Genomic DNA, 12,464 nt, shown 5'->3' on the forward strand with positions numbered 1-12,464 from the left:
CATGCAAAATTTTATTGCAGAGTACTTTCATTAAAAACACTTGTGGGAACCAACAAGGACATACTGTATAACACAGGGAACTCTACTCATTATTCTGTGATAAACTATATGAGAAAAGAATCTAAAAAAGAATAAATATATGTATATATTAAAAATATATATATATTCACTGAATCACTTTGCGGTACACCTGACACTAACACAACATTGTGAATCAACTCGACTCCAATAAAATCAAAATTTAAAAAAAAAAAAACACTCGTGGGAAGAAAAGAAGGAAGCAGCTTTGAGCACAAGAAGATAGGCTGTACAATCATAACAAGGCCTCAACCCATCCTTCACATAACCCTGAAGTGGGGGTGACCCATTAGAGTTACCCTATTTGGAGTGAAAATATCTACTTCTGCTTTATTGACTACACCAAAGCCTTTGACTGTGTGGATTCCAACTGTGTGGAAAATTCTTAGATGGGAATACCAGACCACCTTACCTGCCTCCTGAGAAACCTGTACGCAGGTCAAGAAGCAACAGTTAGAACTGGACATGGAATAATGCACTGGTTCAAAACTGGGAAAGGAGTACGTCAAGGCTGTATATTGTCACCCTGCTTATTTAACTTACATGCAGAGTGCATCATGAGAAACGCTGGGTTAGATGAAGCTCAAGCTGGAATCAAGATTGCTGGGAGAAAATATCAATAGCCTCATATATGCAGATGACACTACCCTAATGGCAGAAAGAAAAGAGGAACTAAAGAGCCTCTTGATGAAAGTGAAAAAGGAGAGTGAAAAAGCTGGCTTAAAACTCAACATTCAAGAAACTAAGATCATGGCATCTGGTCCCATCACTTCATGGCAAATAGGGGGAAAAGTGGAAGCAGTGACAGATTTTACTTTCCTGGGCTCCAAAATCACTGTGGATGGTGACTGCAGACATGAAATTAAAAGACCCTTGCTCCATGGAAGGAAAGCTATGACAAACCCAGACAGTCTATCCAAAAGCAGAGGCATCATTTGTCGACAAAGTCCATCTAGTCAAAGCTATGTTTTTTTCTAATAGTCATGTATGGGTGTGAGAACTGGACCATAAAGAAGGCTGAGTGCCGAAGAATTGATGCTTTTGAACTGTGTTGTTGGAGAAGACCCTTGAGAGTCCCTTGGACTGTAAGAAGATCCAAACTCAATCCCAAAGGAAATCAGCCCTAATTATTCATTGGAAGGACTGATGCTGAATCTGAAGCTCCAATACTTTGGTCTTTGGTCACCTGATTTGAAGAGCTGACTCATTGGAAAAGACCCCGATGCTGGGAAAGATTGAGGGCAAAAAGCAATGGGGGCAGCAGAGGATGAGATGGTTGGATGGCAACACCGACTCAACGGACATGAGTTTGAGCAAGCCCCAGGAGATAGTGGAGGACAGAGGAGCCTGGCGTGCTGCAGTCCATGGGGTCGCAGAGAGTCAGATACAACTTAGCGACTGAACAACAACAATTTGGAGTGAAAGGGTTATGCCTTGATTCCCCATAACAACCAGTGACTGGATGCAGGTTTCCCTGGGAAGGAAGTATTACTTTAAGCTAGGCAACTCTCTTCAGGAAACAACTTTCCCAGAGTCTGAAGGTGTAAGCCCTTTGGCTGAAGGGGAATCTGGATGGTAGAGCCTTTACCAAGACAACTTCCTCGTTTAGCAAGAGTAGCCCAACAACCGCTCCAGCGGGATTGGATTGGTCATAGCTGTGGCCCAACTCTTCATCCACAATCACTGTGGCACCCCTCTATTGTTATGTTCCTGTGTTATCTGGAAAGTGTGGAAATGTTAGCTGCGCAGTTGTGCCCAACTCTTTGTGACCCCATGGACTGCAGCCTGCCAGGCCCCTCTATCCATGGAATTCTCCAGGCAAGAAAAGAATACTGGAGTGAGTTGCCATTTCCTTCTCCAAGGGATCTTTCTGACCCAGGGATCGAACCTGGGTTTCCTACACTACACTGCAGGCAGATTCTTTACCAACTATGCTACCAGGGAAGTCTGTGTTATCTTGGTTGAATGCAAATGGCAAGCAATCTATCCTTCAGCCAGTTACCTATGTGGTAGCTCTCATTCTTTAAACCAAAGAAGAAACAGAAGTTGGACAGCAGCAGCGGTTTGGAATCAGGATGAGAGAATTTCCTGCTCAAATAAAAGTAGCTTTCAGTATTGCAAAGTTGAGCACATTAAAGCTCACACACAGTGGAGGACAATTCTGAAGCTGCTAAAACAGCAGAATTATTTTTACAAAGCCAAGGCTTTTGTTATACGCACCTCACCTCCTACAATCTCTGATGCCTGCTTCTGCCCTGCCTCCAAACTTTTCTTTTTTCTTTTTTTCCTCCCTCAAACTCACATTTACTGTCTTTGGTCAGCTGTAATAGGAAACAGTCAAGCTATAACAAATTAGGTACGAAAACAAATGAAAGTGCTTTGTTTTTTGGTGGATTGCTCACTGACATGTCCTGCACTAAGGTGACCGTTCCCCCCAGAGTTGTTGAGTACACAGCCACACATGCTCGCAGACACAAAGAAACTCTGCAAGGTGAGAAGATACTACAGAGTTAAGCCACAGTTCTGACTTGCTCAGAAATGTGAGCGAGGCTCATAGCCCAGAAGGCCCCAGACCCAAGCTCATTGAGAAATCAGTCTGCTTTTTCTATTTAATTTTTGAATAGGTGATGCATCCACATGGTTCAGAGAACAAAAGTATAAAAACATCTATAAAATCAGTGTTTATTAAGCGCCTTTGCATTTGTGGCAGCAGGCAGCATATAGAGCAGCACTCATTTGTCATCCATGTCTTCCAGGAGCTTATGCTCTGAGCGGACAGCATGGGTTGTATTTTTTAATCTTTATTGTTTTTGTACTTACAGAAAATAATACCTGCTTCTTGTAAAAAAGTCAAACATTACATAAATAAATGACAGTGCAAGTAGAAGTTCTTGGTAATTCTACACCTCCAAGATAACTACTGCCAATTCCTTCGAATTTTTTTCTATACACTTCAGATTTTTTTTTTTTTTTTACAGAAATGGAACTACACTACAAATGCTATTTTGCAGCTTTTTCCTATGGAATAGTATATTGCAGAAAATTTTCTTTTTGTTATATAGAGATTGAGCTATCTCTTTAACAGTAGTATAGTATTCCATGGTTATGTACTATGCTTTATTTATCCAGTTCTATTTTGAATTTTTAAATGCCTATTGTACAGCTCTTCAAATTGGTTTATCCACAGCTTGTAACTGATTTACCTTGATTTAAATCTACACGTCTCAGGAGAATGTATGAGTACTCAGTAGCAGAAGCGTCATGGAGAAAGAGAGTCAGCCACAAAGGTCTACAGGTAGGAAGGGATGCCAGGAAAAGGGACAGACAGGTGCAACTGCCTTGAGTAGGTAACAATGAGAGTACTGCATAAGTGGATAAAACCATCTTTCAGATTTGAGCAACTGTGAAAATAGGGGAGAAATAAAGACTTGGATAGGGTGAATTTTTTAAAAGGGAGATAAATCAGGTTGGAATGGAATGAGTCTTGATGCATGGATGGAGAGTTGTTATACAGCAAAGGTTTTATAAAGAGAATTGACATGCTTTAGTTGAATTCAAGCTTGAAATTAATTAACAAAATAATATGGCTACTTAGAAGTATTAGAGAGGGTGCTAAAATAATAGCCCATATCAAAGCAAGCAGTGATCCACATTGATCAAATCACATATGAATTATCAGGATCAATAAAATATTGACAAATGTCCATAGGAGAGAGACAGAACAGTGAGGGAACCTATCATGAAACTGTTGAAGGATTGGGGCATTTTTAGCCTGAAGAAAAAAAATATAATGGGATATAGGCATATGCTGTTTTTAAAAATGTGAAGGACTATCACCCGGAAACGGGGTTCAATTTGTCTCTTTGGTTCCAAAATAGTAGAACAGGATGAGCAAGCAGAGATTACAAGAATGTAGGTTTTGACTCAGACAAAAAATTTGTACTTTGTTAAAGGGTATATTTTTAAAGTTTAGTTTCAATATAGCAAGATACCCTGTGTAATTTCATTACTAGTACTATTCAGCCAACACTTTCTTCATAAATAGTACAGAAGTAAAATTCAACCTTGTCCTTTCTGAATGTTCATAAATTCTTAATTAGTGGGATTCAAAATAATGAGGCCTCATTGTACATTTCTGAAGAAAGATATTCCAACACTTTAATCTTTTCTTTCCTATGCTTATTTCTTAATCTCATGTCTTGGCCCACCATGTGCCCTCAACTCCCACTAAAGCAGAGAGCACATCAAAAAGCCACACGAAAATGTAAATCTGAGAAATAAATACATGTGGTTAGTTTAAAAAGAGTAAGCATTAACATTTAAAGCAATGGTAATTTACTCCTATCTGTAATTTTGAGCTCCTGTGCTAAAATTGCTCATTTGGAAATTACCAAGTGCTTGGGTCTCACTTGTGATCTTCTTCCCAAGTACACCCAGCACACAAAAGAGTCATCATGACCGCCTCAGTCACTGCTACCATCTCCCCGAAGCACACTCTCCAAACGTCAATACCATTTTCTCTGGTGCAATGAAGATGATCCCCAACAATAACCTGCTTACACTACAGGGTGAGCCTGGGGAGGCACAGAACCTGGAATGTGTTCCAAGAGCAGCACCATTATCCTCCATTCTCTCCTCCTCCTGGAGCCAAATTGTTAGGTCACAGATTATTTGGGTCTTGCAAATCATCCCATTATCCACTCCCATTAGTCATTACCTAAAAATAAATGGAAAACAATTTAATGGAGCAAAAGGAGCTGCTTTTGACCATATCCCAATCAAATAATGTCTATGCCTGATGAAATTATACTCAGATTATGGATTCATGCAGAAGCAAAAATATAGACATGATACAATATTAAGAGATATGAATACTCTCAAAGACCAGTACATACAAAACCCTTGTGTTCTTCTGTGGTTCAGACAGACAGACTGTTCTTTCCAGCTTCTCAAACCCTGATTCTAAAAAGTTTACCCAAAACTCAAGCATTAGATCTTTTCTCTTTCCCATGCAGCATAGATCCAGAAGGTTAGTAGTTAATAGTTGTCTGACATAAATTAGCTTAAAAAAGAACTGAGAATCTTTAATCAATTGAATTGAGAAAGGGGAAGAACTCAGGAAGACTTAATATGATTGAATGCTTTTGTAATGCTGTGAACAAAGGAACAGTATGCTATCTTTGTTATAGACTGTTTTTGTCATGTTTTCTGAGAGTTATTTTGCTTGGGAGACATAATGTACTTTGTTGGAGAGTCATATCCATGTAAGGATCAGCCATATTATAATGAGGTTCTATCTCTACTAAAGCTATTTCTAATTCTGAAGACTGTTGATGTGGAAGATGAAGGAAAGGACAGATTGTGGCCAGAAATAAGAAAGAAGCTACTGGCATTCATTCTATAGATATTTTGATAAGCCTGTCAATAAAAATAATTAGGTACTATAATTCAGCTGTGATTGCTCAAGTACAGACTTGATAAGCACCTAGCCTAGCACCACAAGTTGAATCTTCTTTCTTTTCAAACAGGATAGAGATATGCCAACTGTCCGAAATGTTAAGACTGAGGTTATAAGTAAGCCTGCTGTCCACAAGGGATAAGGTTCAAGGGAACCCAATGGACTGTGACTAAAACCTCACTAGAACCTTTAATACCTACAGAAAGATTTTTAAAAGAAAAAATAATCAATATAGCTGTTTTCCCTTCTTTCAGGATTTTCCATCCTCCAAGCAATTATGGAAGCAGCAGTACAAAACAACTGGCAGGTGACAGCAAGGTCTGTGGGAAACATCAAGGACGTCCAAGAATTCAGGCGCATCATTGAAGAAATGGACAGGAGGCAGGAAAAACGGTACTTGATTGACTGCGAGGTAGAAAGGATTAACACAATTTTGGAACAGGTAGGTTTGAGACTTATTCCACCCCTTTCAACCTGTTAAATCATCAACCTGAGGCGGTTCCCATATCTGCTAATAAATTAAGTAGCCAACAGACTAAACTTGCCAACAGTTTTGATACTCTCTCTAATCCTTTTTTCCTCCCCAGTGGCTGCAGAAGAGAGAGAAACAAAAGAAAATCTAAGCTGTTGAAAATTGCATAGCATGATTATTCTGGTAGTCTCTGCAATTTAATGCTGCTTATCAGATAAACACACCCTTCCACACCTCTGTTTCTTAGATAGCTGAAGATTTCAGAGTAATCCCCTTCCTTTCCCACACCTTCCCCCCAGCAAGGAACAGACAAGGGATTAGGCAGGGAGAAAGAGTAGTGTTTTTATTTCAGGGGCTTAGTTGCAAAATGTCAAAGCAGCATTCACTAGGTTTGAATCTGTGGATATTTTTCCAGAATATCCCTCTGGTTTGAGAGACAGAGAACAAGAAAGAGAGAATGAATGAGAATATGTGTGTATATAATTGAAGACCATTTTAAAAGTAAGGTGGCATATGAGAAAAAATGATTATGATTTTTAAAATGTGAAGAAAATGAAAAAGCTTCAGACTGGGGAAAAAAATACAATTTGATAGGCCAAAAGATACTCATTATTAATCTTGGATATTTAAATAGAAAACTGAAAAATACGAGAAGAACTGTTTCACCCTAAGCCAGATGGATATTCTGTTTGGAGTAAAGAGTCAAATAGAAATGTGGTGAAAGTTTATTATTTTCTTTAGCAGTCTCAATTTGCCAGTTAATAACAAAGTGCCCATGCTGCCATAAACAAAACTGTAAGGGAAACATTTCCATTCTAATTCGATCCCAGTGTACCTAGGGGCCAAAACAGCTTCGGAGATTGAAATTACAGTGAGCAGTCATTGCCTGGGAGAGCTGTTTTATAGCAAATTAAATATTAACAATTTGTCAGATATGCCCCCATGAGAAGAGAATGTAAAAAAAAAAATGGTAAGAAAGAGAAGGAAAAGGAGGGAAGGGGAGAGAAGAGGAATGAGTTCGGAAGAAAGGAAGCACGACAGTCCATCACAGAGATAGAAAGCTGTCCCCTTCTTAGGAACACCATCATCTCTAGTGAACCAACGTCACAAAAAAATCTAGAGCACTAGCCTGGCTAAATCAAATTTTGCAACTAACATTCTCTTAAGCTACCCAAATGATCCACCCCTCCCTTCCAAAAGAAAAAAAAAACTGCCTTTGATTTTCTTAGATCTTGAAAGTGAAGAATCAGGTCAGTGATGTTGGTATATGTACTCCATGCCCTCTAAAATTTTATACCAAAATAGCCTTTTAGTGGGTGACCTACTTAATAGCCTAAAGCAGAGGCCTTGTCATACTTTGTTTTCCTTCTTTTGTACTAGTGACTTTGGTTTCTTGAATAGTTTACATTCTGATAAGTCTTTGGGGGGTTATAGGAACTTATACTGGAATCTGGGGTTTTTTCAGCATGACATAGTAGAAAAAGCAGTGGATAGAGTTGTGATTCCATATAGCTCTGGGATCTTGGGTATTTAATATATCTCTGCCTCAGTTGTCTCATCTATATAATGGGGAAAATAAAATATGCTCTTCCTCACATGGTTGGTATAATTGCTTTGAAAGGCATAAAATGCTATAGAAAAAATGATTGTTGTTACTGAAGATTTTCAGGAAAACTAAACTAACATTATTTGAAAGCCCTGTTCTTTCTTATAATGTCTCAATTGCTATCTGTCTTTCTTCTGGATGCACATTCACAGCATCCCTCATAATACTTTCTATACAACTTTTCAGAGAACATTGTTCAAAGAAAAGTTTTAACAACATTCAAGTAAGGCCAGAGAGTTAATTTCACTTATTCTTTTCCCCACTTTCAAAAAATTGTCACAAAATGATCTACTCATGATTGCTTTCTTTATCATTTAAGGAATTTCTACTAAGTCATTAAGTACTATGAGATAGGAATCTTGCTTGTCTTGTTTGCTGCTGTATATTTGGTGTCTAGCTGAGTACCTGGCATGTAGTGTTGGATGGAAAGATGGATGGGTGGATGAATAGATGGATGGATGAATACTGAACAAGTATATTCTAATAAGTTGTACTGTGATGTTGCTATGCTTCCATCAAGAGGCAGAATAGTGTCTACAATCACATGATGTGATTACTAAAGTACACATTTTCTCAAAGATTTAAGATGGTAGCTCTCTGCTCAAGCTGGTTTTGATACCACGAATTTGCCAAAATTGATTTCTTTATATAAAAATAGATTTCTCACTAAACTAAATTCTTTAAATTAAACAATAAACATGACATTTCTTTAGAGTAAACATTATTTTAAATTGACTACTAAGATACAGAGATATCACTTTTCTGATTAGTTCCTAACCATTCTGGACAAACTTATCATAATTCACTATACAGATTCTAGTTAGAAAGATAACATTTATAACTCCAGTAGTATCAAGTTTTCCCCCCAGATGCTCCCATTTTCCAAGGGTATTTTAAACTTTGAGCTTATTTTCATGGAAAGAAATTTCTATAGTCTCCCATAAAATGACTGTTCATGCCACTATTTGAGGTGAAGGAGCTTATTATTAATAAAACCACTACAACCGTATTCCCTATAAACCAGACTCTGGCATAAAGTAAGTTCATATTATATTCTATATCCAATGGGTGTTAATGAAAAGACTTCAGTGTGGTATAATTTTTCAAATATTAGTGTATTTTCAACATATTGCTATCTAGTATAACCTCCCCATTTCATAATATAGGTTCTCATTTTTCTTATGAATGTTCAAACAGTTATGGGGCAAGTTGCAATTCTTCCAACATTTCCTCAAGAGCTTTTTTTTTTTTTAATCTCTTTCAATTGTTCAGACCACAGCATGAAAAACAAAATTCAATTAGGTGCACAATAACTGTCTTTAATATTTCATCTTGACAATTAATCTATACGGAAAGCATTCCAAACTTATAGCTACAAAAATTAACATACAAACGGACAACGCTAGAGATAGTTGAAACCAGGATGGGTTATCAGAACTCAAAGAGACTATTTAGAAACTGCAGATCCTGAATCTAAGAATTAAGAGTACTTTCCACAGGAAGATTTAGATGCCCTAGGAAGAATGAACCATTGACCTGACCTTCTAGAGCATTCCTATTACTGCATTGTGTTTATGAGTCCCTCCCCCACTGGTAGACACTGCCTTACTTCAATGACCAACCTAAACACTCACTTTTGAAAAAGTTGCCTCTCATAGAATTATCTACACATGACTGAACAGAGCTACCATCCCAGGAGTGTCTACCTGTGGACTGCTTTGGAAAGGCAGGCCCCATAAAATGAATGGCTCTGTTGGATGTTTCATGCTTATTTGGACAGGCAACATAGCATGGAGTTTCCAAGTATGGACCCTGGAACCAGTCTGCATGGATTCTGTCACTAGCAGTGTGGCCTGGAGCCAATTACTTAACTTTCTGTGTCTCAATTTCCTGGTTGTAAAATGCAAGTGATAACTGTTCCTTAATGAGTAAATATAGGCAAAGCATTCTGAAAAGTTCCTAACACATAGTGTTTGCATTGTTCTTTGATGCGAAACAAAGTGTTTTCACATAGATTATCTCAGTTGAGCCTCACTATGGGAAGCAGGCAGGGCAGATGTGTTTATCTCAGATTTACAGATGATAAATTGATGCTTAGAGATATTTAGATGATTTGTCCAAATGTGGACAAATCACATTTGTCCTAGGACTCTGTACAGTCCTAGGAAGTGGCGGAGCAAGAGTGAAACTCAAGTCTTCTGACTCCCAGTCCAGTGCTCTTACCCCTGCACTAAACAATTTAATTTCTAAGTTGTTTATTAAATATGTAGCCAATCGGGTGGGGAGGGAGGTGGGAGGGGGATCGGGATGGGGAATACGTGTAAATCTATTGCTGATTCATGTCAATGTATGATAAAACCCACTGAAAAAATAAATTAATTAAATAATTAATTAATTTTAAAAAAATATGTAGCCAATACCAACCCCTAGATTAGGCCCATGCATCAGGTTACATCTTAGAACAATTGCAATGCAATTGGAGAAGATCCAGAGAAGTGCAGCAAAACACAATTAAAGCAGTAGAAAATAGGGCCTATGAGGAAAGACTTTTAAATGAGTTGGTGCTGTTTAGTCTGGTGAAAAAGAGCCAGGAAGCAGTTTAATCACCATTCTCAAGTATAAAGAGTTATCATAAAGAAGGCACTGACCAACTGTTTTGGAGGCCTAAGGATAATACCAGAGCCAACAAGCTTAACTAGACTAGGGAGAGAGTCAGTCATAGAAACGACTCATTACAAGGAGAGAGGAAACTGGAGGAGAGTAAAATCTTACCAGCTGGGGCTATGAGGTGAGGCTATTCTGAATTAGTGAAAAGTCAGATCTAGAATAGTTTTAAGATTGTTTTCAGGAACATACAAATATTCCAAGTCAATTCTCTGTGAGGATAAGTAAATATCCTTACAGAAAAGGAGTCCCCAACCTCTGGACCACAGATGGCTACCAGTCCATGGCCAGTTAGGAACTGGGCCACGCAGCAGGAGGTGAGCAGCAGGTGAGTGAGTGAAGCTTCATCTGTATTTACAGCCGCTCCCCACATTACCGCCTGAGCGTCACCTCCTGTCAGATCAGTGGTGTTATTAGATTCTTATATGAATGCAAACCCTACTTTGAACTGTGCATGTGAGGGATCTAGGTTGCGTGTTCCTTATGAAAATCATCCTGAAACCACTCCCCCACCCCACCCAGTCTGTGGAAAAATTGTCTTCCACAAAACTGGTCCCTGGTGCCAAAAAGGTTGGGGACCACTGTTATTGAAGACTTATTTTAATAAATAGGTAAGAATATTTCCTAATTGCCTGTTTATTGGATATCAGAAAGGCTGTCTCCTTAAAGAGACTTAAACATCAGCCCTCAGTTTGTTTGTTTGTTTTTTTTGCCACACCACATAGCACGTGGGATCTTAGTTCCCTGACCAGGGATTGAACCTGAGCCCCCTGCAATGGAGGCACAGAGTGTTAACCACTGGACCGCCAGGGAAGTCCTCCCCTTCAGTCTTTACTGTGTTTTTATTTTTCCCATAGATAACTCAAAGGTAAATCTCAGCATAGCTCCTGCTTGAATTCTAGAGTATGCAAATTTAGTAGAGTCCAAACCAATACATTTCAAAATGCTTTGCAGAAAAAATATAGAATGTCTGATTTCCCCTAGAAATAGTTCAAGCTAAAATCACCTCCTCATGAAAAGTAGTGCTACTTAATGATAGAATCCTCAAGCAGGTCAGTCTCTTAGGTTCCTCTCATTTGATTCTGACAGTCACTTCAAAAACAGTTATTTTAAGAAATGAAACAACCAAGTTAGTAAGTCAGTATTCTAAAGATAACAGTTTAAACAAGATAAACAATACTAGGGGGCCTTGTCAAGTGTGAGGCTATGACACAAAGAATGCATTGCTCACTCCAAAATATGTCTAGCAATTGGGGTTACTTAGAGCACTGCCACCAATGGCTAGACCCAGGTGGCGCTAGTGGTAAAGAACCCACCTACCAGTGCATATTAGACATAAGAGGCTCAGGTTCGATCCCTGAGTCAGGAAGATCCCCTGGAAGAGGACACAGCAACGCACTCCAGTATTCTTGCCTGGAGAATCCCACGGACAGAGGAGCCTGGCGGACTGCAGTCCATAAAGTCTCATAGACTCGGACACAACTAAAGCGATTTAGCATGCACAGAGCACTGTCACCAATGGCTAGACCTCTCTCAAGTGAAGTAAAAATGTTAAAGGCTTATGTCTTCTCCTGACTTGACCCCCCCACTCAGCACATAGTGGTTCTCTCCAGTTCCCCTCCCCCTTTGGCTCCCCCTTTGTGCCAGCCTTTCCTCTCAATGATCCCTGTACAACCTTGAGCTAACTTGCCAGTTCATATGCCAGTCTGAGGGTATCATCTCCTCTTCTTAGAATATTGTGTGGTATAGCTGAATAAACACACTTGGGAACTGAACAGACATGACTTTAAGTCCTAACTCCCTCACCTTCCTGTTGCATGACATTGAAGAAAGCAACAGTTTTTTGAGGCTCCATTTTCTCATGTTAAAAGACTGTTCCACTACCTTCCTTTCATGGGGTCCTCATGTGTTGTGAGGATCAAAGTAACATGGAGAGCACCTGACACCATAACTATCTTCTCATGAGTACTAGGGTTCTGTGTGTATGAAAATGAGTTATTCAGAGACTGTTGCTCTAGAACAATGTCCTCATGGATCTACCAAGATATCAGTTGAATCTAAGGTCTTATCATGAAAACAGAGTCTAAGACTTGAGCTATTCTTAGTTCTCATTAATATGTTTAGCATGTTAGACAACCTGTTTTTTCTCCAATGTAACATTGGATAACATACATTGATTGATAAGT

General features: G+C 38.9%; 1 protein-coding gene across 6 annotated transcripts in view; it reads left to right on the forward strand.

Moving 5' to 3' along the window:
- Positions 1–12,464, forward strand: part of GRIA3 (glutamate ionotropic receptor AMPA type subunit 3) — a 292,905-nt gene that overhangs the window by 138,417 nt on the left and 142,024 nt on the right. For all 6 annotated transcript variants that reach the window (XR_006340168.1, XM_043897856.1, XM_043897857.1 and 3 more), the window contains one exon: positions 5,791–5,978. Coding sequence is in view for 5 of the 6 variants with exons in the window: in XM_043897856.1 (XP_043753791.1) it covers positions 5,791–5,978 (188 nt within the window). In the remaining variant the exon portion in view is untranslated. The remainder of the gene's footprint in view (positions 1–5,790; positions 5,979–12,464) is intronic.

This window comes from Cervus elaphus, chromosome X (genome assembly GCF_910594005.1).
Source record: "Cervus elaphus chromosome X, mCerEla1.1, whole genome shotgun sequence".
NCBI classification, from domain to species: domain Eukaryota; kingdom Metazoa; phylum Chordata; class Mammalia; order Artiodactyla; family Cervidae; genus Cervus; species Cervus elaphus.